This window comes from Oryctolagus cuniculus, chromosome 1, assembly GCF_964237555.1.
Source record: "Oryctolagus cuniculus chromosome 1, mOryCun1.1, whole genome shotgun sequence".
In the NCBI taxonomy this organism is placed as follows: Eukaryota; Metazoa; Chordata; class Mammalia; order Lagomorpha; family Leporidae; genus Oryctolagus; species Oryctolagus cuniculus.
This window is the reverse complement of record NC_091432.1, coordinates 73954432-73982383: the sequence shown is the minus strand read 5'-3', so window position 1 is coordinate 73982383 and position 27952 is coordinate 73954432. Positions and strand designations below refer to the sequence as shown.

The 27952-nt window shown below is 40.6% G+C and overlaps 1 protein-coding gene across 2 annotated transcripts; it reads right to left on the bottom strand.

Annotated features, from left to right (window-relative positions):
* Nucleotides 1–108: 108 nt before the first annotated feature.
* DDIAS (DNA damage induced apoptosis suppressor) lies at nt 109–27952 on the bottom strand. Of its 2 annotated transcripts, none has more exons than XM_008263336.4 (5): nt 27478–27952; nt 13667–13795; nt 6106–6267; nt 4787–4904; nt 109–2915 (listed from the first exon to the last, which is right to left on the bottom strand). In XM_008263336.4, the coding sequence occupies exons 2-5, from the start codon at nt 13777–13779 to the stop codon at nt 345–347; spliced, it is 2964 nt and encodes a 987-aa protein (XP_008261558.3). In that variant the 5' UTR covers nt 13780–13795; nt 27478–27952; the 3' UTR covers nt 109–344. The 2 variants fall into 2 exon arrangements, with proteins under 2 accessions (XP_008261558.3, XP_002708521.3); XM_002708475.5 differs by having other exon boundaries at nt 27317–27581.

The following is a 27952-nucleotide window of genomic DNA, read 5'->3' as shown; positions in this document are numbered from 1 at the left end:
TCTTCTTGTCAAAAAACAAACAAAACAACAACAAAAAAACAAAAAACTCAGTATAGTTGGCCTAATATACGGCAGGTATTTTCTGTTCTGAACTGATTAAGACTTCAATTTTGGTTTTCAAATGCTTTATTTCTAGATGTACATGTGATTTTAACAAATATGCTTATAAAGCAAAATTAACAATATTACTAAAGTACACTCAACAATATAAAATAAAGTGCTCAATCTCTAAATCATAGTGTTCTGGGGGAAAGAATGGCTTTACATTTTCAAAGACACCGGAGGAAAGTTTCCAGAAGATTTATGTTCATAAAAAAGTTCAGATATTGGGTTCAGGTGACCTTTTATGAAAATAATTCAGGTGACCAAGCACTTTTGGTTTCAGGTGCTGCAGAGGGGCAATTTTCTGAAAATGCAAAGTAATGTTTGACTTCTGAAAAAGAATCAAGTCCAAGATTTGACTCTCTGGAAATCCAGGCTGAACTTTTACAGCTACATTTAGGAGTTTTCTGTTTTGTAACTATTGCTGTAAGAGTATTCTTTAAATTGAACTTCTTCTTAATTAAACAGTCATCAGTTCTTTGTTTGGCATGTTTCGGTTTCTTCCTTGGTAATTCTTTTTGATCTGGGGAATTATGTGCAGCAAAGCATTTCCTTAGACTCATGACTTGGAATCCAAGCATATCAGAAACAAATACTTTTTTTGTGGTAGGGGGGACCCAATCATCACTATCAGTTTCAAGGCCCTCAGCAATATGACTGTGTTTGAAAACTTCTGGTTGTAAAATACTAGTTATAATAGGGCTTCTGGGTTTCTGGTTGGGTGTTTTTATATTTTCTGGACAGTTTGGGGTGGCTCCCAGTTTGTCATTTTTAGGAGAAATCCTTGTTTTTCTATTGTTAGCATCAACGTCTGAATAAGCTGTAATTTTTTGGAAAAGTTTGTTTATGCCATAAATTCTTGTTTTCTGGAACCCTGCAACTGGAGTTGACTGTGAACATGGAACAAAGTCTTGGCTATCTTCAAAGTCATCTTCTGAATCTGATTGAAAAAGAGGTGGAGGGGAGCATGCTCTTGGATGCGTACAGGCAGATATGTTTTGCATGGATAATTTCTGTGAAGGCTGACTGGAGTTTTCAGAAAGTGATTTCAATGAAAAATCAGCCTCTGCATGATGACTTTCTGCCAGAGATGTTCCCAAATGCAACAAAATATTCTGTGATTTTTTGGTAATTTCTGTTGCAACACCTGTTTCTTTACACACATCATCAAAGAGATCAGCAGAAGCATTGTAGCTACCTTCAAGGCCAGCAGAACAGCTCTGTGTTAACTTATCATTGATATGTCCATAAGGGATATCTTTCAGTGTATTTATACTTGTATTTGGACTACTACAAGAAATTTCTAAAGAGTATGTAAGTTTCCTACATATTGTAAAACCATCACCTTTGTTTTTTGGCCACCTGTAAGATTGTTTTTTTAATTTGCAAAGATCAGAAACATCATCATACTTCCTAGAACACAATGCTGTCAACTTCTCATTCATTTCTGAAAATGATTTTCCTCCACATTCATTAAAATATTTGATACTCAGACAAGAATGGTCACTCTCTGAAGTAATGGGCCTACATAAACTTTCATCCCCACAAGGTACATCTCTGATAGTCTTAAGTGTTGTTTCTGAATCTTTTGAAGAAGGAAAGGCAGCTGACAGAATAGTATTGTGTAGAAAAAATTGTGAAATATTTCTTCCAAGACTAGTTGTGCTATCTGGTTGTGACTCCTTTTGAACACTAGAACTTGAATTTGTTTCACAGTTGGAGAGGAAATTATCTTTGCTAGAGTCTGTGGCAACTGTTGCTTGTGATGATCTTAAAGCTACAGGTGGTGTGTGCAAGGCTTCAGCACTCGGAGGCATCGTTGACAACCTGCTATGGTCTGCATGGAATTCACTGCTGTTACCTGCATCATGTTTCCTGTGAGAGGCATCTCTCTGGGTTACAGCAATCTCACTTTCAACAACTGCCAGAAATTTATTCAGGCTTTCAGAAAATGGCAGATCATCCCAAATCTTGGAGTCACAATCCTGGGAACCACTAGTTATCTCTTCAAGTTTGAGGGGTGAAGGTGAATAATACAGAGATTTCTCTTGAAGGTGAGTGGGGGAATCTGCGTCCTGATGCTGGTTACATGGTAGCTCACATTGGGTATACCTATTTTTAATTTCCATTACATTGTGGAAGGATTTTGTGTTATTTGAGTCAAGAGGCTCTCGCTTGCTCAAAAGGAACAAATTAGAGTCAGTAAGTCCAACATCATGATAACTGCTGGGTAGTGTACTCAGCTGATTAGTTTGCAAGCCAATTTCTACATCCAATTTTTCTGCTGTACTGTTTTTATCCATATATGAAACAAGGCTCCATGAACCCTGAATGGGATCATGGCAGCTATTGGAGTCTGTGGCCTCTGCAAAGGAGAAATACTTTCTGTTCTGGTGAAAAGTACCAATAACCTTGTTTTGTTCTAAAGCTGAAAAATCATCATTATCTGTGTGTTGTGAACCAATGGAAGTGAGTTCAAGTGATGGCTGCCAGAATCTTGAAACTTTCTCTCTGTAACAGGACTCAAAAAAATAAGAAGTGCTGTCAGAGCCATATGTGCTGCTGAGATCACTATTTGAGTGATCTGAAGTAAGTAAGTGGCTATTAGGTGACTGGGAGGCACAGTGAGGTTTCCTGAAGTTGGCAGTCTGCAATAGCTGATGAAAGTAGTCAATGACAGTGAAGCCTGCAACACTTGGGTCTGGCAGAATAATTTGGCAAGCTACTAGTGCTTTGACTTCTCTTTTGTGATCGTAGCACTGCTGTAAGAAGTTACTGGAATCTGAACTTTGTCCACGTTGGGTTTCAAAATTCTGTGAAAGAAGTAAATGAAGTCAAGAAAGAATAAAACTTTTTCCTTGACTCATCTGAAACAGGGATTTAAAAGGTCAAAGCTGATATAATTACAAACCTCATATCCTCTAATTTCAATTCCTTTAGTGTTATAGGCAGAATAGCATACATAAGTGACCATAAACTTTGCAATCAAGAAACCTGTCTTTAAATCCTAGTTCCAGAATTTAGTAGTATTGCTGTGCTTTGGACACGTTATTTAATATCACTGAACTTAAAAAAAAATAAAAAGATTATATATATTTATTTGAAAGGCAGAGTGATAGAGAGAAAAGGAGAGGGAGAGGGAGTGTTCACCCACTGTTCACTCCCCAAGTGGCTGAAATAGCCAGGTCTGGACCAAGAGGAAGCCAGGAGTCAGGAACCACAGGCTGGTTTCCCACATGGGTTACAGGGGCCCAAGCACTTGTTGGCAGCCTCCTCTGCTTTCCTAGGTGTATTTGCAGTAAGCTAGAAGGGAAGCAGGGCAACCAGGGCCCAATCAGCATTCAGATATGGTATGCTCGTGTCACAGTGGCTTAATCTGTTGTGCCACAATGCCAGTCGCCTCTGAGCTTAGTATTTTATTTTATTTTTTATTTATTTATTTTTTTTACAGGCAGAGTGGACAGTGAGAGTGAGAGTGAGAGAGAGAGAGAGAGAGAGAGAGAGAGAGAGAAAGGTCTTCCTTTTGCCGTTGGTTCACCCTCCAATGGCCGCTGCGGCCAGCGCACTGCGCTGATCCGAAGGCAGGAGCCAGGTGCTTCTCCTGGTCTCCCATGGCGTGCAGGGCCCAAGCACTTGGGCCATCCTCCACTGCACTCCTGGGCCACAGCAGAGAGCTGGCCTGGAAGAGGGGCAACCGGGACAGAATCCGGCGCCCCGACCGGGACTAGAACCCGGTGTGCCAGTGCAGCAAGGCGGATGATTAGCCTAGTGAGCCGCGGCGCCGGCTCTGAGCTTAGTTTTATCATTTATAAAATAAGGATAAGAGTGTAAGATTATTGTTTAGCAGTAATATGGAAAACAGCAAAATACTCAGCAAATAGTAGTTGCTCAATAAATGGTAGCTACCACTGTAGTTTTCATTAGCTTCCATAAACTTTTGAGAGTTTAAAGAAATGTCTCCATTTGTTAAGGGAAGAGAGGCAGAAAGAGCAAGAGAGTAAGAGTGTGTGTGTGTGTGTGTGTGTGTGAGAGAGAGAGAGAGAGAGAGAGACAGAGACAGAGAAAGAAACTCTGTAGCTCTTGGTTTCATTTTCATTTTTGGTTTTTCTTACTTTTTAGTTGTGGAGTACTCTATTCCTCTTTTTTGAAACCCTGATTCCAATGTGGAAAAACTTCCATTTTTTTTTTCTTTAGTATAGATGAAACAGAAAAATTATTACAGCTTTAGAGTCAGTATATTCTTTTTATTTCCTCTACAGTCACTTTTATAATTATTTAAGACCATCTTTCTTAATCTATTCTTAATGTTCTTAACACTCAGATACTTTGTTTTCAATCTAGTTCCTTACATTTCCTTTTATAGATGACAGAAATGAACAAAATTTGGAAGGCTACATAAACACCAAATATCGAAATCAACTATCTAACACTTCTGAACTTAAAAGAAATTTACATTTTCAAAGCTCTAAAAGCATCCGAACTGGGCTACTTTGACTTTTGAAAGAGGAAGTTGCCACACATGGTGTTTTAACAGATTTCCTACGTGCTATTTTTACAATTTAAAGATGTAAGATTCTATAGATCTTCATGTTTATACAACTCCTGAAAATTATCTGGAAAATTAAAATCATTTTATTTACAATAGAAATAACAGAATACTAAAAAGAAAACTAGTCTCAATTACCGTGACTCCAAAAATAAAGCTTTGTCCAACAAAGCAAGTTTCAACTGCTTTAGTTAACAGGCCCTGAGTTGTATCGCTGTCCAGTATATCCAAAATTTTACAAGGATCCTGAATATACCTTTATTGGAAAGAAGATAAAAAATGTGAAGAGATAAAGTTTGAAATTTTACTTTGCCATGAAGCCAGAACATACAATTAGTTTGAATCTTTTGAGTTACATAAAGGGAGGGGGGAAAAATAACTTTATGAGTTACACAGTTTGTTCTCTCCAGTTTTCCAGAGCACAAGAAAAATCAAACAAACCAACCTGCCCCTGCCAACAAAAAAACAGAGGATCAGTGTAAATAAATTAGATGCCTGTCTAATCAACAGGTCCAGCAATCAAAAAAAAAAAAAAAAAAAAAAAAAAAAAGTGGCAGTGAAAGCAATGGTAGAAACTTTAGCCCTTCACCTCACTGAAGAGGGAAGTCTTTTTTCTTCCCTGGCAAGCTGGCTGCAGTCTCTTTTCTGTCTCTTCAAACCAGTTTGCTCTCAACTGTAAGGGCATGGACAAAAGACTTCTGCCAAGTGAGTAAGGGGTGGATTGAGAGGCGAAGAAAAGGTTCAATTGCTTACATAGATTCATAGATTCTGAAGGAAATCTGAACAGGTCACAAGATGCTGATGAAGTTGCAACACAAATGAAAAATGACAAAATTTCAACTTTTGATATGCAAACATTCCCTCAAATAGTTTATCCTGCTGGAGGGAAATTTAGCCACTTGAATGCTAACCTTAATTTAGATCATCCTTCAGTATGAAATGATTTTATTTTATTAGTTTAAATTTCTCTAATTGGATTAGAGTTTTGTGATTCAATATTCTAATTAGTTTAGTTGTCCTAAAAAAAAAAGAAAAAAAAAAGAGCCTTACATCATCACAATATGCATTCATGAAAAAGCATGTTTCTTATTAATGATCTTTCAAAAAATGTTTGTTTTATTTATTGGAGAGGAAGAGAGACAAAGTCAGTGAGCAAGCAAGTGGGTGGCAGAGACCCAACTACTTGAGTCATCATCTGCTGCCTACCAGGGTGCAAGTTAGTAGGAAGCTGGAATTGGGAGCAGAGCAGGCACTCTGTTATGGAAGGTATCCTAAGCAGCATCTCAACTGCTAGGACAAAGGCTGGCTGGTTCTTTGATTCCCTTTTAGACGAAACAATGACCTAAGGTCAATGATTCTTTTTACTAAATGCACATTATCATAAAAAACATGTATCTTCAAATGCTACTGGCATATTAAAGAAGCAGCCAAGGAAAATATGCTTTAAATATTCTTACCTGTGCAAACCAGTGGCAGTAAGTCCAAAAAATGTATCTAAGCAGCTTCCAAATACAGTAATGACAAACAATTTGTTTGATTCTGCAACTTTTAAGGAAAGTTTATATCTGTAGCTAGCATTTTCAGCTTCATCAGTAGAACCACATTTTGGACAACTGGACCTGGAAAAGTAGGGAAAAAAAAGTGTGGAGATATACATTAAAACTTTTTTTTCGGCCGGCGCCGCGGCTCACTAGGCTAATCCTCCGCCTAGCGGCGCTGGCACACCGGGTTCTAGTCCCGGTTGGGGCGCCGGATTCTGTCCCGGTTGCCCCTCTTCCAGGCCAGCTCTCTGCTGTGGCCAGGGAGTGCAGTGGAGGATGGCCCAGGTGCTTGGGCCCTGCACCCCATGGGAGACCAGGAGAAGCACCTGGCTCCTGGCTCCTGCCATCGGATCAGCGCGGTGCGCCGGCTGTGGCGGCCATTGGAGGGTGAACCAACGGCAAAGGAAGACCTTTCTCTCTGTCTCTCTCTCTCACTGTCCACTCTGCCTGTCAAAAAAAAAAAAAAAAAATAATAATAAAAAAAAAACAAAACTTTTTTTTCACATAAAACAAATCTATAAAAGTGGCCGGCGCTGCGGCTCAATAGGCTCTTCCTCCGCCTGCAGCACTGGGACCCCGGGTTCTAGTCCCAGTCGGGGCGCCGGATTCTGTCCCGGTTGCCCCTCTTCCAGGCCAGCTCTCTGCTGTGGCCCGGGAGTGCAGTGGAGGATGGCTCAAGTTCTTGGGCCCTGCACCCGCATGGGAGACCAGGAGAAGCACCTGGCTCCTGGCTTTGGCTCAGGGTGGTGCGCTGGCCTCAGCGCGCCAGCCACGGCGGCCATTGGAGGGTGAATCAATGGCAAAGGAAGACCTTTCTCTCTGTCTCTCTCTCTGTCCACTCTGCCTGTCAAAAAAAAAAAAAAAAAAATCTACAAAAGTAAAAAATGAAAATATTTTGTGTAAACTTCACAAAATATATGTTTCTTACACTATTTCATACTAGCTTTTTGATTTTTTCATTCATAACAAATGGTTTTACCAACTTAAATTAGGCAGCACTAAATTGATAGAAAAGCATACTACAGTCAGAAGACTACTGAACAGAAATTCTCTCTGGGTAAGAGAGAGAGAGAAGAAGGAGAGGCAACAAAGAGTCTTAGAATATATAATAAATATCTATATACAAAGCACTTAACTAATGGCATTTTCTGACTACTATAAAGATTACTTTAATTCACTGAAATATAGTGAGAATTTATCAAATTACAAAAGTGAGATATGAAAACCATGCAATCTGTCTTGTATTATAGCAATATCTGATGTGTTCAAAGGAGTTCTAAACAAAAAGTACACATTAGAAGAAGTCTATTGCGATATACTAGTTGTCTAGTCTTGGGATAGTTTCTGGATTCCTTGTCTATAATGTCAGGGCTGAAGAGGATAAAATGAGACAAAATAAAGAGTATAGTACATATCTTACCAACTTAACATGTTCTTCTTCTTCTCTCTCATAATTATATATTGTGAGTACTCTCCCTTCTACTCAATAATCCCTTTCTTTCTAGTTGTAATAATGCTTTATAACTCTTATTTCCATTTTTCTTAATTTAGCAAATTAACCTCTTAAAACATTTTATGACAATGGGTAATACAAAGACTTTGATTTTCTTCATGTTGCTAAAGTTTGATTTGCAAAATGCAAATAAAAAATAATGTTAAATGCAAATAGAAAGTAATGTTAAAGATAGGTGAGGGGTGGACATTTGGCATAATTGTTAAAATGCTGCTTAGGATACCTGCATCATGTATCAGAATGCTAGGGTTCAAGTACTGGCTCTGCTCCTGATTCCAGCTTCCTGCTAATGTGCACTCTTGGAGGCAGCAGGTGATGGCTCCACTCACGAGGGAGACTTGGATTGAATTCCTGGTTCCCAGTTTTGGCATGGCCCTGCCCTGGTTAATATAGCATCTGGGGAATAAACCAGTGGATAATAATTTCTACATCCCTAGGATTTAAAAAAAAAAAAAAAAAAAAAAAAAAAGAGGGATTGAGATAGCCACTAGGGGGAGTCTAAAATCCTGAGTCTGTAAAGTGAGTTTTTCCAACAAAGGTTATTCTTTCATTTAATCCACTATTATTAGATCTGTCCTAAATTTTTTTTTTCATACTGAGAATAAATCTGTATCAACCATTCACATAAACTTACTTAAATCTGCTGGAGTTTGTGCTGCAGTTTGGGTGTGAATCACCAGGGAACAAAACTTATATAGTGAAATGAACGAAGTATTCTCAGTATGCATTACTTTTTTTGGAGGTTATACATTAACAGTGCATTCAGGGCCGGTGCTGTGGCGTAGTGGGTAAGGCTACCTGCAGGACGTGCAGTGTTGGCATCCCAAAAGGGCATCGGTTCAAGTCCTGGCTGCTCTCCTTCTGATCCAGCTGTCCACTGTGGACTGGGAAAGCAGTTAAGGGTGGTCTGGGTCCTTGGTCCCTGCACCCACATGGGAGACCCAGAGGAAGCTCCTGGCTCCTGGCTTAGGATTGGTGTAGCTCTGGTCATCTGGGAAGTAAACCAATGGATGGAAGACCTTTCTCTCTCTCTCCGCCTTTGCTTCTCTGTAACTCTAACTTTCAAATAAATAAATAAATCTTAAAAACAAACAAAAATAAAACCAAAAACAAACAAAGAAAAAACCCCCAAAACAATGCATTCAGGTCTAGTGTAAAATTCCTAGCAGCAAATCTTAGAAAAAAAGAAGGAATCTATCTACAAAGGGGAAAATTAGTTTTATTTTTGCCTAAGACTATAAAGTTAGTGAATTTATGACCCAAACATCTTAGCCTGAAATTCTTTCCTATATGATATCTTTTGCTAACTATAGGAAAGATGTGGTTAATAATGAACTATTTTGCAAATGCAACATCAATGAGTGCTGGGGCTGGTGTGGCTGGTAAAGCTGCCACCTGTAATGCCGGCCTCTCAAATGAGTGTTGGTTAGTGTCCTGGCTGTTCCATTTCTGAACCAGCTCCTTGCTAATGGCCTGGGAAAAGCTGTGGAACTTGAGCCCCTGCCACCCATGTGGGAAACCTGTGGAAAGTTCCTGGCTCCTGCCAGGTCCAGTGCTGGCCATTGTGGCCATCTGGAGCGTGAACCAGCGGATAGAAGATCTCTGTCTCTCCCTCTCTCTGTAATTCTTTAAAATAATAAATCTTTTTATGTACTTTATATTTATTTATTTATTTGAAAGGCAGAGACACAAAAAGAGGGAGAGACAGAGAGAAAGGTCTTCCATCCACTGGTTCACTGCCCAGATGGCTGAAATGGCCAGAACTGAGCCGATCCGAAGCCAGGAGCTTCTTCTGGGTTTCCCTCATGGGTGCAGGGGCCCAAGTATCTGAGCCATCTTCCGCTGCTTTCCCAGGCACATTAGCAGGGAGCTGGATTGGAAGTGGAGCAGCCAGGACTTGAACCGGCACCCCTGTGGGATGCTGGCACTGCAGGCAGAGGTTTAACCCTCTATGCCACAGCGCTGGTCCCATAAATCTTTTTTGCCAAGGAAGAAAAGTGTTAGCATGTTGAAAAACTGATAAGAATTTCTCAAATTTTATTATCATAAAATACTTGAATTCATTAAAGTTAAAATTCTGATTCAGTAAATCTGGGACAAGGCTCAAGAATCCTTATTTCTAATAAGCTCTCAGATCATGCTGACGTAGATAGTTCCTTTGACTACACTTTTGAGAAACAAGAGTAAAGAAAACATATTCAAATCACAATCTTCTGATGTAACTTCTAGAGGAACTTATATTTCTAACATATCATTTATTTAGAATAACAGTTTTCCTATTATTTGGTCACAGAATTTTTATACTCCTAAAAAAGAGTATTGAGAATACCTAAGAACTTTTGTTTATGTAGATAATTTATATCTATATTTCCTTTTTTAATTTAGAAAATATTTAATTGAGGGGCCAGTGCTGTGGTACAGCAGGTTAAATCCCTGGCCTGCAGTGCCACATGGGTGCTGGTTCGAGTTCTGGCTGCTCCATTTTGGATCCAGCTCCCTGCTAATGTGCCTGGGAAAGCAGCAGAGGATGGCCCAAGTCCTTGGGCCCCTACACCCACATGGGAGACTTGGAAGAAGCTACAGGATCTTGATCAGTACCTCCGGTCATTGTAGCCATTTGGGGAGTGAATCAGCGAATGGAAGACTACTCTTTCTCTATTTCTACCACTCTCTGTAACTCTTTCAAATAAATAAAATAAATCTTTAAAAAGAAAATATTTAATTGATAAATGTATTTAAGTTATAGAACATTAACTGAAATACATATACATCTGTCATTACTCATATTGTGCTTAGACTCTGAGAACTTAATCATCTTAAACTTACATTTCTAATTAAAATAACAAATAGATAAAATAAGAAATTAGATAATTAGAAATTAAAATTGAGAATCTAAAAAGTATTTAATTCACTAAAAATAATAGATTCATTGTATTGTTGACATATTGAACATGTTTTTTATGAAAAATAACTGTGTTCTTAAGTAAAATTAATTAGAAGAGGTGGAAGTGTTTTACATTTTGAAAATCTCTTTAATGTTTGGCTTAAAAAAAAGAAAGGTGGTCTGGCCAATTCCAGCGGATGGAAGACCTCTTTTATCTCTCTCTCTGTGTAACTCTGACTTTCAAATAAATAAGTACATCTTTAATAAAAATTCCTATAAAAGATTAAAAAAATAAAGCTGGATTCTTGTATCTACATCATTGTTCAATCTGTTGAGATATCACTTGTAATGTAGCCTTTGGGAAACTCCACTGTGTACTCACGAGAGTCACAGTGGAAAATGTAAATAACAACTTAGATTTAATGCAAATACAGGTGTAAGCTCAAGCAGCCTCTAAAAGGATCTACATTCAGTAGCTTTAATTTGCTACCATTTTTGTTTGATTCCAGTTAAAACATCATGTTATATTTGCTTATAATTTTAGTGTATTTATATTTGACCCCAGAAGAAGAAATTGATGAATTAAAAATCATTAGTGGTTTTCTAGTTTTGAAATCTTTTGAAAATCAGATGAAAGCAATAGATTTACTCTTTCCTCTAAAAAAATTTACACATGACCATATCACACAATATTTGACATATTTGGGGACTAGGAGATTCATACATAACTATACCCTATAAATGGATTCCAACAAAAGAATACTCAGAATTCATGATTATATTAAATCCCTTCAAAATTTATAAAGCTGGATTAAACTGAATGTATACAAAGTAAAAAAAAATATGAAAAGAAAAAAAAGTACTTCTAAGGCTTCCATGGTATTTCTCCTCAAAAAGAAGAAAATAATGATCTATGTGGATAAAATTAAATTTGACTTGAGTTATGTAAGTTTATAATCTTTTTGGGTGGATGGGCATGGGGACAGGATAGCTTTGAGGAATGAACTAGTGTATAGAAGATCTTTTTCTGTCTCTCCTCCTTTCTCTGAACTCTGCCTTTCAAACTAAAAACAACAACAACAACAACAAAACCCTAACTGGAACCCTAGTATAAAGATGAAATGAAATGCTGAAAATAAGAGCCCTACTTAAAGCTAAGCACTATGACACACAGCCATAGGCTCTGTAGAATATAGTTAAAAAACCTCCACTGCTCTAATCTTGGAAGTTAAGAAAAAGTTTATTCCATAAAACACAAAACACCTATCATATCTACTGTCACTAAAGGTTTGGGGTTTAAAGAAAATCTTCTGGGAACAGTTTTGGCTTTTCAGGATTTCTAAGATCTTCTGAAAAGGTTATAGTGTGGAACTCTGAGCTATAGCAGTAGGGAAATGAAAGTGAGGAGTTTACATTTCCTATGTTGGCTGATTGCAAGTAAGCAAAGGAAAAGGAAAGCAAAAGCCTTAGTATTTTTTGTCAATGTGATACATACATGCATGCAGAGAACACGTTATTTTTTTCATGGATTGTGTTTCCTCAGGCTGTGGATTTTACTTACTTAAGTGGTCCAAATAGAGCTCTTTTCCCAGGGAACATTAAACTCTGGGAAAGAGACAGGGAGTGTTGTTTTGAATATAAATCCTCCTAATTTGAAGGCAACATAATGATGACTGTAGACAGCAGGCATATTATTTAGGCTTAAATATGTTTCTGCTGCTAACTAGCTGGCTTTGTGATTTGGGGCAAGTTACATAACTTTTCTAAGCTTTGGTTGTCTCCTTGGAAGGTTGGCATTAACAACAGTACCCACTTCACAGGGCTATTGTATTAAAGAGATATAACATCTACAAAGCTCCTGGCATAGTGCCCAGCACATAGTAAATATTTATTCACCTTATCTTATTAGCATTACCAGTCTAAAGAGCTATCAATGGCATTATTGTTCAACCTAAATTTTTGATGCAGATTACCTTTAAACGAAAACTCGGAAGAAAACTGTTTTAAAAAATATCATATAACCACTTAACTATAGACATTATTGAGATGCGTATCAGACAAATGTTCTCTCTCTCTCTCTATACATATATATAATGCATATTAACTTATTCAAGGACTTCTAAATACCCTATGTGGCCAATATTATCACTTGGTTTCAGGCTCAGATAATTTAATTACTTGCCCATGGCTCTACATGGTAGGGTTAGGATTTGAACCCAGGATATCTGACTCCTGAGAATTAATATTTTTAATCACCATGATATACTGAAAAAGGGTAAAGAATACTTAAAACAGTTTGTAATACTATTAGCTACGATTATTTTTTTTTTAAGATTTATTTATTTATTTGAAAGTCAGAGTTACAGAGAGAGGGAAAGACACAGAGAAGAAGAGACAGAGAGAGATCCTCCATCCACTGGTTCACTCCCCAAATGGCCACAATGGCCAGAGCTAGGCCAATCCGAAGCCCAGAGCCTGGAGCTTCTTCTGGGAATCCCACATGGGTGCAGGGACCCAAATACTTGGGTCATCTTTTGATATAGGGAGCTGGATTGGAAGTGGAGCAGCTGGCATGCTGCGCTGATCCGAAGCCAGGAGCCAGGTGCTTCCTCCTGGTCTTCCATGCAGATGCAGGGCCCAAGCACTTGGGCCATCCTCCACTGCCTTCCTGGGCCACAGCAGAGAGATGGACTGGAAGAGGAGCAACCGGGACAGAACCAGCGCCCCAACTGGGACTAGAACCCAGAGTACCAGTGCCGCAGGCACTAGTGAGTGATTAGCCTAGTGAGCCATGGCACCAGCCTGGATTATGTTTTTGTTTTTAACTTGCTGAGAAGTTATTTTTCTTCTCTGAGGCAGGTATTTAGCAGATTTGGCAGTAACTTGAAACTTTCCCCTAGTAATGGAGGATTACCAACCAGTTCCTTTTTGGGGTTTATAGAAGAATCAATCCCTGATAATTCCTGTGAGAATCCCATGCCCTGATATGGAAAATTTAGTTCCAACTTGCCTTTATGTTATAGAATTCTATAGTATATACCTGTATTTCCTTTCTCATGCTTACAGGCTCTACTTTTTACCTTTTGGAGGCCAGGATTATCCGAGAGAAGCACTTTGGACATGATGGATATATAAAACTTGAATTCTGGAGAGCAAGTACTGAGGCAAGAAGAAATTTTCTTCTTCTATTCATGCAATTACACTGTGGTCTGTAAAATAAAAACAGCCATTAGGTCAAATGATGAATCTTTAATTCTACGTGCATACTCAGTAGTTTATTTTTTATTTTTTTTGCCTTTATAAGAGGAAATTTTATTGTTAATTATTTACCTTAATAGTTTCAGAAAGAGGAACAGGTTTAGCTCAGTCCAACATGATTGGCAGTTGGCAAAATCTAGTGAAGCGGCTGGCGCCGCGGCTCACTAGGCTAATCCTCCGCCTTGCGGCGCTGGCACACCGGGTTCTAGTCCTGGTCGGGGCACCGGATTCTGTCCCAGTTGCCCCTCTTCCAGGCCAGATCTCTGCTGTGGCCAGGGAGTGCAGTGGAGGATGGCCCAAGTACTTGGGCCCTGCACCCCATGGGAGACCAGGAGAAGCACCTGGCTCCTGCCATCGGATCAGCGCGGTGCGCCGGCCGCGGCGGCCATTGGAGGGTGAACCAACAGCAAAAGGAAGACCTTTCTCTCTGTCTCTCTCTCTCACTGTCCACTCTGCCTGTCAAAAAAAAAAAAAAAAAAAAAAAAAAAAAAATCTAGTGAAGCAAGTGTTCTGATTGCTAAGGATTTAATTTGGATGCTTTTACTACTTAGCCATCTAACACTTCAAACATAATCCAGAGTAAATGCAGCATCTCCTTCCTTTCACTTTAATACAGCACCTACCTCATTTCAGTATGGAAATATCTTCATTAAATATGATACCCAGAGGAACAAGTTCCCTGGACAGTATGGCCATGAGGACAGTGCACAAAAAGAAAAGCTCAAAATAAAACTCTGTATGATAATTTACTAATCTAAGGAAACAAAACCTTCCAATATATTAAGAAATAAATCCAGTTACAAATGCACTAATAGGTCTATGTGAAGAGGTTCTGGTTTAACTGAAAATGGCTGGCTATTTACAAGATACACAAGCAGGAACGGTGCCCCTAGCCCAGCACTGGCCCTCAGAAGCCAAAATATTCTCTCCGCTGTAGGCCACATACAAGAATCTTTATAAAGATAGTGATAGATACCGAAACAGAACTAGGTAATGGAGACCTTAAAGTGATGCTTATCCTGTCCATTAATCAAAATAACATTTCTGTGGAAATAAAATCTTGCCACCTAAAATGGAAAGTTGGAAAGACGAAAGATATGCAATTTATGTAAATCAATGATTCACGTTATCAAAGAGAGCAAAAAGCTAATATTAACACTTTGTTAACCTTAAGTATACATGACTTGCAAGGTTCCACCAGAAGCAGATACATATTCCCAGACGCGTTGTCACCCTAGGTCACATGGCAATATCTAAGAATAAGGTAGAATAGGTGATACAGGATATAGAAGACTGCCTTCAGCAATAAAACCTCAAATTCCCTGCTAATGCAAGATATGATGGAATATATACCAGCAAAGACATCTTTGCTCTACATCGCCTCTAAAAATCCAGTTTGGAGAAAGTAGTATATGGTGTATACCTACTTGTGAGCTAGGGGAGATAAAATGGAGCAAAGTTCCCTCCTGAAAATACCATCTCTTACCTGCTTAAAATCCTGCTATTTAGAATCCAGCCTCAACTTCTACACCATGTCCATCTCCCTGAGATTACTTTGTGCCAATCTCTACCTTACGTATTGCACTTTGAACCATATTGGTCTTCCTTTTGCTTCTTCAATTTACTAGACTATTTCTCTTCTTAGACTTCTGTGCTTATTATTATCTTTGTCTTCAATGTTCTTCCCTTAGGGCTTTGAGTAGTTGATTCCCCTTACTCTTCAGTCTATCTCAAGTAGATATCCACAACCCCTTAGATTTTTATGACATTATCTGTTTTAACCTTCAGAGTACTGACCAGGCTCTATCATCATCTTCGATATGCATTTGCTTATTTATTTTTCTTTGTTTTATCCACTAGTCTGAAAGTTTCATGAAGACAGTACCTGGTCTTATTTTCCACTGTATCCCCAGGGCTTAGAAGAATGCTTAGTAAGCACATAGTAAGTTCATGACAAACATTTATTGGATGAAAAGTATAAATAGAATCCTGCAATCTAAAACACTTTTTTGAGAGTGGCCATATGCCATAACTCCTTCACAAATTCTCTATTATCAAAAATAGGATTGGGCTGACACGGTGGCATAGCAGGTAAAGCTGCTGCCTGCAGTGCTGGCATCCCATATGGGCGCTGGTTCAAGTCCCTGCTGCTCTACTTTCAATCCAGCTCTCTGCTATGGACAGGGAAACAGTGGAAGATGGCCCAAGTCCTTGGGCCCCTGCGCCTGTATGGGAGACCCAGAAGAAGCTCCTGGTTCCTGGCTTCTGATTGGCACAGCTCTGGCAGTTGCAGCCAACTGGGGAGTGAACCAGTGGACGGAAGATCTCTCTTTCTCTCTCTGCCTCTCTGTAACTCAGCCTTTCAAATGAATAAATAAATCTTTAAAACAAAATAGGATGGTTTTTCTTTTTTTTCAATATTGTATAGACTATACTTTTATAGTCCTACCGTTTGTTTTGTCTATTTGGTTTCATTCTCCTTAATGCTTTCTGACTCTCCTCTTTGCTTTTTATGTGCTAATAATTTATGTTAAATGGAACACAAAAAGGCACTGTGAGTTGTGTTTCTAGCCTCCCCAGTCTATTTCACATTTCTGTGCCTTTGTTTTTTCTACTTGTCCCTCTGTCTAAAACGCTCTTTCATTCTCCTCATGTTTATTTCCCTTCAAGATTCTTCTCAGTGTCTTCCCCAGGGAGCTTTCCCAGGTTAACTGACTCTACATTTTTATTTATCATTTACCACATTATAGAAAATTTATGGGGGCTGTTGCTGTGGCTCAGCAGGTTAACGCCCTGGCCTGAAGTGCCGGCATCTCATATGGGCGCCAGTTCAAGACCTGGCTGTTCCACTTCCTATCCAGCTCTCTGCTATGGCCTGGAAAAGCAGTAGAAGATGGCCCAAGTCCTTGGGCCCCTGTACCCGTGTGGGAGACCTGGATGATGCTCCTGGCTCCTGATTGTTACAGCTCCAGCCGCTGTGGTCAACTGGGTAGTGAACCATTGGACAGAAGACTCTCTCTCTCTTTCTCTGCCTCTCCTCTCTCTGTGTAGGTCTGACTTTCAAATAAATAAATAAATCATTAAAAAAAACCCAGAAAATTTATGTTTAAAATGTCTGTTTTTTAGGACCACAGTAAATTCTTAGGATCATCTCTTTATATCCATGAAGCCAAGTTCAAAAATCTTCAATCTGTATTTCAGTTATTAACTCTCTTCTTGATTTTGTAGCTTTCCTATTCCTAGCCACAATTTTGCCACATATCACTGAATATAAAACACCATTTTATCAAATCATAAAATCATTTTATATATGTATATGGAGTACACAGAGTAGTTTACTATACAGTACCTGAACTGATATTTACTCATTCACATTTTATTCTTACTTCTAACATTTTTCCTAATTGTGGTCATTCTGTGGGTAAACACTATTTTCTTTAAGGCATTAAAATAGAATTTTATATTGTATAACAAATATATGAATATCCATCAAATCATATTTTTTATACAATTGTTACCAGATGCAAACTTTAGGGAATGAATTAAACCTGTACAGGACACTGTACAAAGTATCCTGGAGAAAAAAAAAGAACTTCTTTTCCTAAAAAGTTTACTGTATAATTAGGGAGACAACATACAAACATGAAAAACCTAGCTAAGCATGAACTCTTGGGATTAATTTAAAAATCAATAGAGCAAGTACTAATTGGCTCTATTTTTAAAGGTTATAACGTCTTTATTTAAGGGCTTAATGCCCCCTAGTGGATCAAATAAGTATTACTAAAAACTATAACACTAGAGAATTTAAATGAAAAAGATCAATACAATATTTTACCATTTCTGTTTCTTCTGATGAACTCTGGCAAATGGCAAAAACAATTTCCATTTCCTGTGTGGTGGACAACAATATATGATCCTTTCAAACTGTCACTGTTAGATATCTGTTTTCATAATTCCTTCATGAACCTTGTCACCTCATTTATCTTCTGTGTACTGCCTGACTCGCTGAATGGTGAATGTATGTGTGATGGAAAATTGAGTGATACGTCAGAAATAAGTATTAAAGTTAGGAAAATATGATGATGGAGGACAAATTCATATGTCTTGCAGCTTATCAGTTTTATTGGGAAGGATAATTGCATATTATATTTCTTTTAGCTCCATCACAATCAGCAAACCATATTCCAATTTAATAAGATCAGTGTATTTACTTATCCAAGTTATTCATTGTGGAGCTGCTAAATGCCAGGTAGTGGGAATAGTGTAAATGACAAACAAACTGACAAATTCCCTTCCTCCTCCAGTCTAGTGCAAGGGATAGACCTTAAACAGATAAACATGAAAAACTAACCACAGGCCGGCGCTGCGGCTCAATAGGCTAATCCTCTGCCTTGCGGTGCCGGCACACCGGGTTCTAGTCCCGGTCGGGGCGCCGGATTCTGTCCCGGTTGCCCCTCTTCCAGGGGAGGATGGGCCCTGCACCCCATGGGAGACCAGGAGAAGCACCTGGCTCCTGGCTCCTGCCTTCGGATAGGCGCGGTGCGCCGGCCGCGGTGGCCATTGGAGGGTGAACCAACGGCAAAAAAGGAAGACCTTTCTCTCTCTTTCTCTCTCACGGTCCACTCTGCCTGCAAAAAACAAAAAAAAAACAAAAAAAAAAAACAAAAAAAACCAAAAAAAACCACAAAAAACAAAAACACACACACACACAAAAAACAACAAAAAACAACACAAAAAACTAACCACAATTGTGGTAAGTTCTATAAAGAAAACGTACATAATATCATGAGCAAATATAGCAAGGTGCCTAATCTAGTTTTTGTTTAGGGGGACAGGGAGAGAGTAAGATAGGAAAATACATTATTTTTTTAAGAAAAAGTATTTTTCCTCAGTGGTGGTATTAAAAGTTCTGTTCATTCGTTCGTTCTTTCTCTCTCCCCTCCCTCCCTCCCTCCCTCCCTCCCTTCCTTCCTTCCTTTCTTTCTTTCTTCTTTTTTTAAGATTTATCCATTTATCTTGAAAGGGCTACAGAGAGAAAAAGAGACAGAGGGATTCTCCATCTGCTGGTCACTCCCTAGATGGCCACAACAGCTAGGGCTGGGCTAGGCCGAAGCCAGGAGCCAGAATCCTTCTCTAGGTCTCCCTTGTGGGTGCAGAGGCCCAAGGACTTGAGCCATCTTCAGCTGTTTTTCCCAGGCCATTAGCAGGGAGCTGGATGGGAAGTGGAGCAGCTGGGACACAAACCGACACCCACATGGGATGCTGGCGTCGAAGGTGGTGGCTTTACCTGTTACACCAGAGTGCCAGTTCCTAAAAGTTTTTTTTATTTCTTTTAGATAATTAAAATATTTTCTAAGTATATCAGCAGGGCCGGTGCTGTAGTGCAGTGAGTTAAAGCCCTGGCCTGCAGCACCGGCATCCCATATGGGTGTCGGTTTGGGTCCTGGCTACTCCACTTATGATCCAACTCTCTGCTATGGCCTGGGAAAGCAGCAGAGGATGGCCCAAGTCCTTGGGCCCCTGCACCTGCATGGGAGACCTGGAAGAGGCTCCTGGCTTCAGATCAGCTCAGCTCTAGCCATTGCGGTCATTTGGAGAGTGAACCAGTGGATGCAAGACCTCTCTCTATCTCTCTCTGGCTCTACCTCTCTCTTTAACTCTTTCAAATAAATAAAATAAATCTTAAAAAATGTATTACCACTGTATATGGATATATGAGTACAATAAAAATATGGGTAGGGAACTTAGCGATAATACACAAAGAAAATATCAGCTCCTCTTTGTGGTGGAATGAAATGAAAAGGTCATATCAAGATGGCTGCTGAGGTGAAAAGGTCATGCCAAGATGGCCGCTGACAACAGAAACTGCCTGGCAACAGGCCGTGATTGGATGGCTTCGGAAACCACATGACAACAGAGCCTTACTGATGGAGGCCGTGATTGGATGGTTTCAGAAACTGCCTGGCAACAAGAGCCTGACTGGCAACAGGCTGTGATTGGTTGGGGCATAGACCGCCCCTTGACCAGATTGGCTGGTCTTGGCTATATAAGCTGTTGTACTAACTGAAATAAACGAGTCTGCGGGCTGCTTGCTTCAAGCCTGCTTTCACCCAACTCCCGGGGTCTGTGTGGTGACTATGCACCTCTTGCCCTCACCACACTCCTCCTCTCAGAAACCAATCCACTGCAACATTGTTGAGAAATCAACTGCAACACCTCTTAATCTCTCACACATAAAAGTAGAAATCAGGATGTCGGGGTGGAAAGAAGGAAAAAAGTCAAGTGTTAGGGAAGATCAATGGGAACTAAATAGGATTTCAGTTGGCTTTTTTTAAATAAGATTTATTTATTTATTTGAAAGAGTTACACAGAAAGAGGAGAGGCAGAGAGAGAGAGTGAGTGACAGGTCTTCCATCCACTGGTTCACTCTCCAATTGGGCAACAGCCAGAGCTACGCCAATCTGAAGCCAGGAGCCAGAAGCTTCTTCTGGGTCTCCCACACAGGTGCAAGGGCCCAAGGACTTGGGCCATCTTCCACTGTTTCCCTGTCCATAGAGAGAGCTGGATTGGAAGCAGAGCAGCCGGGTCTCGAATCGGCGCCCATGTGGGATGCCAGTGCTTCAGGCTAGGGTGTTAACCCGCTGTGCCACAGTCCGGCCCCTGACTTTTGTTTTAAAAGCTCAAGGATTGCTTACGTCAGTGTTCAGTAATAAAGGCTCTGACAGATTTGATCATTAAAATATATGCGATCAAGCTGGACATACGCCAGTACTTTTCTAACTTACCATGGAATATTCTGGAATACTTGCTTTATCCCTTTTTTAGTCAAGGCATATGGGGAATTAAATCATCCAAAGATGCTTTACTAACTTACCACAGGTAAAAAAATAAATACATGGTGCCAGCTTTGTGGTGCAATGGATAAAACTGCTGCCTGCAACACCAGCATCCTATGCATATGGGTGACATTTGAGTCTTGGCTGCTCCTTTCCAATCCAGTTCTCTGCTAATGGCCTGGGTAAAGCAGTGGAAGATGGCCCAAGTGCTTACTTAGGCCCCTGCCATCCATGTGGGAGACTCAGAAGCAGCTCCTAGCTTCGGTCTGGGTACCTCTCCCTGGCCATTGGGACTATCTGGGGAATGAACTAGTGGATGGAAGATCTTGCTTTCTTGTCTCTGTAAGTCTGTCTTTCAAATAAATCCATCTTAAAAATTAATTAATTAATTAAAATGTCACAGGAAGTTATACATAAGAAGCCCATATATAAATGTATTTTTTTTTTGTGGGAGGGCAGGAGTATAAATACATGTTGAGCCAAATTATAAACAGAAAGCTGCATGAAGAAGAGTGATTAGGTGAATCAACTATTTAATGGAATCAGGCTAATTCCCAATATATTATTTTCATTCTAGAGATTTTTTTTAAGATTTATTTTATTTATTTGAAAGACAGAGTTACAGAGAGAGGGAGAGACAGAGAGAGGTCTTCCATCCACTGGTTCACTCCCCAGATGGCCACAATGGCCAGAGCTGAGCTGATCTGAAGCCAGGAGCCAGGAGCTGCATCTGGGTCTCCCACATGGGTACAGGGGCCCAAGGACTTGGACCATCTTCTACTGCTTTCCTAGGCCCTTGCAGAGAGCTGGATCGGAAGAGGAGCAGCTGAGTCTAGAACCGGCGCCCATATGGATGTCAGTGCTTCAGGCCAGGGCTTTACCCCGCTGCGCCACAGCACTGGCCCTGAGATGGCTTTGTTAATGGGATGAGATATACAAAGCGATTTCAAAAAGTTAATGAATAAAAAGAATTAAAGGATGAGATCAGGGACCAGTGTTGTGGTATGGAGGGTTAAGCCACCATTTGGAGTGCTGGCATCCTATGGGGTTCTAATCCTGGCTGCTCCACTTCTGATCCTGCTCCCTGCTAGTGTGCCTGGGAAAGCAGCAGGCAATGGTCCAAGTGCTTGCACTCCTGTACCCATGTGGGAGACTCGGAAGAAGTTCCTGGCTTCTACCAGGCACAGCCCTGGCCGTTGTGGCCATTTAGGGAGTGAATCAGTGGATGAAGATCTCTGTCTCTCTCCGCCCTGTCTCTGTAATTCTGCCTTTCAAATCTTTTTTTTTTTTGTTTTGTTTTAAAGATGAGTTTATTTTGGTGCAAAACCTTTATGAAATCCATGACTAGTTTTTCATAATATGTGTTTTCCATGAGTTTTTTGATGACTCCTCACATATATGGATTTCAAAATTTTTCACCCAAAGAAACTTCTCTTTTAATTTCATTCTCCATGAATTTTTTGAAGTACCCTCATATATGTTGCATTCTAATTCCAAGCTAGCTAAGTAGTTGTCAGACTTGAGTGTGCATCAAAATCACACCCAATAAAATAGATGGCTGGACCTGAATTGTGGAATTTGATTCAGTAAATCTGTGATGAAGATTGGAGAATCTGCATTTCTGACAAGTTCCTAGGTAATGGCCACACACTTGAAAACCATGGGCTTAGCCACTGAGACTGTCTGATGACGAACACTTGTGACTACATGGCTATAGGTATATCCCAAAGTCCAGGATCATTTCAGTCTCTTTTAGACTACTGTGTAATTCTTTGCCCTGATTCATTCTTGCTGACCTTTCAGTTTAACTTCCTCCCATCAAGTTCTTGAAAAGCACACTAATAATCTATGAAAATCCTCTCTCATAAACATGCATGCATATCAATATACTTTATTTTCTTCTTTGGGCTAGATTAGAAAATCCAGAATAATTGTTAAGCATTAGCTCCTGGAGAAAAAAATTCAGTTAAGTATTTAGTATAAATTGGCATATGCAGATGGTAATGAAGAAAAGACAGAAAATTCTAAGATGTGAATCCTATAAAAGTTTATAATCCAGTCAAGTTCATAATTTCTTCTGATTGCTTTACAATGTCCAAAGTACTTTTACATCATTATCAGATGTGGAACTCATGTATTCTGATGAGTAGTTAACCATCCTTTCTAGTTCATTAATAGTAATGAATAGTAGCTTTACACTTGAGAATCTGGTCGTATTTGTTGAACAATTGTGCCCAAAGCATGAAATAACTCCTTTCAAAAACTAGTCCCTAGTTCTAATGACATGAGAGGGGAAAAAGGTATGACCAACTCTTTTCCCTTTCTTTTTTCTTCCCCAAACCGTTTTGGTCTTGCAAGAAAATCTTTGTCACTTTTTGCTCTCAGATTTCCATTGCATATTTTATAGGCCTAGAGGCATGGGAGGGGTGAGTATTTTGAAGTATTTCCTTAACTCTAACAGTCTCCTCCAAGGGCACATACTTTGTCTAATTATGTTTTTCAATCTGTGATTTTTAATATTCACACTACAAAACAAACAAAACATGAAACTCAGTTAGGGATCCTGTTATTGTTCTCTTATTTATTACCTGCACAGTGGCAATTTTCTTATGTGTCAATTAGATTGAAAAGGAATTTATCATCAGTCAAGAACAGGACTTTTCATCCCTATTCTCATTTCCCTAAATTCCAGTCAGCAAGCCATATAAATTGCTATAATAAATGCTTGCTTTCTTTTAATTCTCTCTATCCCTCTAAAACTAGCTACGCAGCTTTCCCCCTTAATTTTGAAATAACACATACAATTATTTGTTTCAACCTGCTTAAAAATACAGGGTTTTATTACCTATAATGAACTCAAATTTCTAGTACGCTTCCTTTCCCTCTCCAAAGACACATATTCTACCTAGAAAAACCAAGAAATTTCAGATGTTTATAAAGAAACAAACAAGTATTTAAAATTTTTAAATACATTCAATGGGTTCAACCACTTTTCCCAATTTTTACCTTTTTTTAAAAAGGTTTTTTGACAGGCAGAGTTAGTGAGAGAGAGAGACAGAGAGAAAGGTCTTCCTCTTTCTGTTGGTTCACCCCCCAAGTGGCCGCTACGGCCGGCGCGCTGTACTGATCTGAAGCCAGGAGCCATGTGCTTCCTCCAGGTCTCCCATGCGAGTGCAGGGACCCAAGCACTTGGGCCATCCTCCACCGCCCTCCCGGGCCACAGCAGAGAGCTGGACTGGAAGAGCAGCAACCGGGACTAGTACCCGGCACCCCAGCTGGGACTAGAACCTGGGTGGCGGTGCTGCAGGCGGAGGATTAGCCAAGTAAGCCACAGCGCCTGCCACAAATTTTTACCTTACTGACATTTCCTTAGTAAGATTTCATTTCAGGTAGTTATGATAACTGAGAGTTGTTCCAAATTTCTAAGTGGTCTCTGACCTTGAAAGCTCAACGAAATAACAGAGGCTTGGCAGACAGACTTCACTGTTGATGGCAATCAATAAAACTGATAGAACCCCTCAGATGAAATATTAAATTCCCATCATGTTATCTCTGGGGGCTATCCACAGCCAGTTAAGAATCTTTTGGCATGTCCTTCAGGTACCTGATATATCTGTACTCTATTTTTTTTCAATAACAGACATAACAAGCCCCTGAGAAATAATTTACTGACATTAACATGCAATTTTAGAAAAGAGAGACAGGGAGGTAGAGGACTGAAAATTAAATATGAAGATATTTCAAAAAATTCATGGAATAATGAGCTATAAGCTTATTTTGGTGCAAAGCTTTTGGTTAAATTCATGCCTAGTTTTTTCATAGTTTCCATGAATGCTAAGACTCCTTATAAGCAAGAGAGAGAAAACCTTTAGTGAAAGGAGAAATATTGGTGAACAATACTTTTAAAACATAAACCAGAAAAGTGTTATTGCATAGAACAGTTTGTCCATTGACTTCCACTATTTATGAGACATTTATGACAAGGATGGAGACAGGGACAGGGTTACAGAAACAGAAAAACAGGTTTTTGTGTTCAAAGAATTTATAATCCATTGATTCAGACAATGTATAACTATCTGTGAAGAGATACAAAGGTACAAACAACATACACAAGCTCCAGGTTTCCATATCTCAACTGCTTACCTGAGCACCAATTGTACTTGGATGTCTCATAGACATCTCAAGGTTTGACTAACAATAAAATCTGAATTCTTAGTTTCTGCTCAAACTACTTTCCCTACAACTTTCTCCATAAGTAAATGGTACTACTTTCTAACCACTCAAGCCAGATACCTAATAGTCATCTTTATCTCTTTGTCTCTTTGTCACATCACATCCATCATTAAGTACTTAATTCTCTTTCTGTATCATAAATGAATATTCCCCATATAGTCTGCCGTCACCTTAATCCAAACTCCCCTACTTCTGCTGTTGCATTGCCTCTTAACTGCATGATCTGGTTCCTGCTTGGCTCTCCAGACTCATCTCAAGACACCATCGTCTTTTGTGAATATGTTTCAAGAATGCTGGTCTTAGGTTCTTGAACACTAGGATGCCAAGCTCTTTTCTTTCCCGGGCTTTTGTATGTCCTATTCAGTATTCAGAATGTTCTTCCTTTTCCTCTTTGGCATGGCCCTATCATTCTTAAAAGACTTCTCAGGGCCGGCGCCGCGGCTCACTAGGCTAATCCTCCACCTTGCGGCGCCGGCACACCGGGTTCTAGTCCCAGTTGGGGTGCCGGATTCTGTCCTGGTTGCCCCTCTTCCAGGCCAGCTCTCTGCTGTGGCCAGGGAGTGCAGTGGAGGATGGCCCAGGTGCTTGGGCCCTGCACCCCATGGGAGACCAGGAAAAGCACCTGGCTCCTGGCTCCTGCATCGGATCAGCGCGGTGCACCGGCTGCAGCGGCCATTGGAGGGTGAACCAACGGCAAAAGGAAGACCTTTCTCTCTCTCTCACTGTCCACTCTGCCTGTCAAAAAAAAAAAAAAAAAAAAAAAAAGACTTCTCAGACCAATCTAAATCCTGTAGTGACCCTGTTATTATCCTTCTTAAATCAATCCATAAAAGGAAACTTCCATTAGGTCAGAAATCTATCTTATTCACCATTGTAATGCAATGATTTGGCATAGAGGAATATCTGCAGAATGAATAATTACTGGGTGCTCTGTTATCCAGTCTTGGGGGCAAGAAAGGCTGCCTCACTTAAAAAAGGTCATGCAAACTGAGACCTATACAGTACAGGGGAAAAATCTGGGTTGGGGATGTGGTTAGAAAAGGTTTGAGGGTGAGAGGAAAAGACATTTTTTATGGTTGAAAACTAGGGCTGAGTGGTAGAAAAACACTGGAGATGGAGAGACAGGCAAAGGCCCAATAAGGAGCCAGGTTAAGGAGTTTGTATTAACAGGAGGACAAATAGGATTGAAAAGTTTTTTTTTTTTTAAAAGATTTATTTATTTATTTATTTGAAATTCAGAGTTACACAGAGAGAGAAGGAGAGGCAGAGAGAGAGAGAGGCCTTTCATCTGCCAGTTCACTTCCAAGATGGCAACAACAGCCGGAGCTGCTTCTATCTAAAGCAGGGAGCCAGGAGCTTCTTCCAGGTCTCCCACGTGGGTGCAGGGGCCCAAGGATTTGGGCCATCTTCCACTGCTTTCCCAGGTCATAGCAGAGAGCTGGATAGAAGTGGAGCAGCTGGGTCTTGAACCAGTGCCCATATGAGATGCCCCGCTTCAGGCCAGGGCATTAACCTGCTGTGCCACAGCACCAGCCACAGGATTGAAAAGTAGGGAGAGTGGCCAGGTAAAATCTGTACTTTTGGGGCCAGCACTGTGGCAAAGCCACTGTCTGTGACACCAGCATCCCATATGCGTGCCCTTTGAATTCTGGCTGCTCCACTTCTGATCCAGCTCCCTGCTGAGTCACCTGAGAAAGCAGCTGAGGATGACCCACGTGCTTGGGCCCACTGCACCTATGTGGGAGATCTGGAGGAGGCTCCTGGCTCCCGTCTGGCCCTTGTGGCCATTTGGGGAGTGAACCAGCGGATGGAAGATCTCTCTGTCTCTACCTCTCTCTAATTCTGCCTTTCAAATAAATATATAAAATAAATCTCTAAAAAAAAAAAAAAAACAACCAAACAAAAAACCCTGCATTTTCTCAGTCTGGCAGTGTGGAGTCTGGATTGGAAAGCAGCAACACTGAAAGCAGGAAAACCAGCTGGGAGTCTCTTTCACAGTTACATAGCAGTTATAGGGTTGATCCAAAGTAATGTCAGTGAAAGCGGAGACAAATAAACGGAGCTGAGCTATTCAAGGGACTGGTATGCTTGCTTGGATGTGAGAAGAGGAAGGATCTAGGAAACTTTCCAGTTTTTAGTTTGAGCATATGGGTAGGTTAAGCATTACTATAATCCCTGTGGACCATCAAAGCAGTTTGGGAAAGACCCCTTTTCAGTACGTACTACCCTGCACAGTAGGCAGCTGAAAACGTAAGCGAGAGTCGTCCCCTTTCCTATTTCCGGTTCTAGAACCCCCCCCCCCCCCCCCCCCCGTCACTAGCTCCACGGCACAACACGGTAAATGGTTTGCAAACGTTCGCGGAGTGACCTTAAAAGCACTGAGTGTAAAATAAAATGATGGACCTTTTAACTCCTCCACACGCACGTCCGCTCCTTTACAGAGAAATGAAGTCCTGAAGCAAACAAAATGCAGGGCTCAGAGTTTCACTCACAACAACGTAGAGGGCCTCGGTAGCAATCCCTGGCCATTGTTCTCCCCAAAAACCTCCTTCCCAGCTCCTCACCTGAGGCACAGGACTGGGGGACCAGCCCAGGCAACGCTCCGCGAACTACCGGAATCCACAGCTCCCCGGGCGCCCTCCAATCAAATCTCCCGCGCTCCCTTCCGCCGGAAGTGACGTTCGGGCCGTGGTTCCTGAGAGCCAATCACGAGAGGCGCCGCAAGGAGGGGCGCTAAGCCGCCAAATTCCGCGAGCATAGTGAAATAACTTTTCGTGTGAAACTAGGGTGGAGGCATGTTTGAGGGGATTTCTTTCCCGCCTGATGGAGCAGTACTACTACGTAAAGCCGACTTGGAGGCAGAGCGGAGGCAGCTGGGCGAGGAGGTCCCGGGGAGGCGTGGCAGCGGGTGGCACTGCCTTGGGGGCTGTCCGGCGGGTTGACTGGAAGAGAATAGAGTTGGCTGAGTCGGGAGGACTGAGGGCGGCGCTGTCTGAGGCGGGTGGCAGGACGGGGGGCGGAGGGACGAAAGGAGTGGCA

Bases quoted from the DNA above. Each gene is read 5' to 3' on its own strand.
- DDIAS (XM_008263336.4), bottom strand. From the start codon at position 13,779: ATGAATAGAAGAAGAAAATTTCTTCTTGCCTCAGTACTTGCTCTCCAG. The intron at 4,905-6,105 runs GTAAGAATATTT...TTTCCAATAAAG, and splicing joins ACTGCCACTGGTTTGCACAG to GTATATTCAGGATCCTTGTA. The intron at 2,916-4,786 runs GTAATTGAGACT...CTTCTTTCACAG, and splicing joins GCTTTATTTTTGGAGTCACG to AATTTTGAAACCCAACGTGG.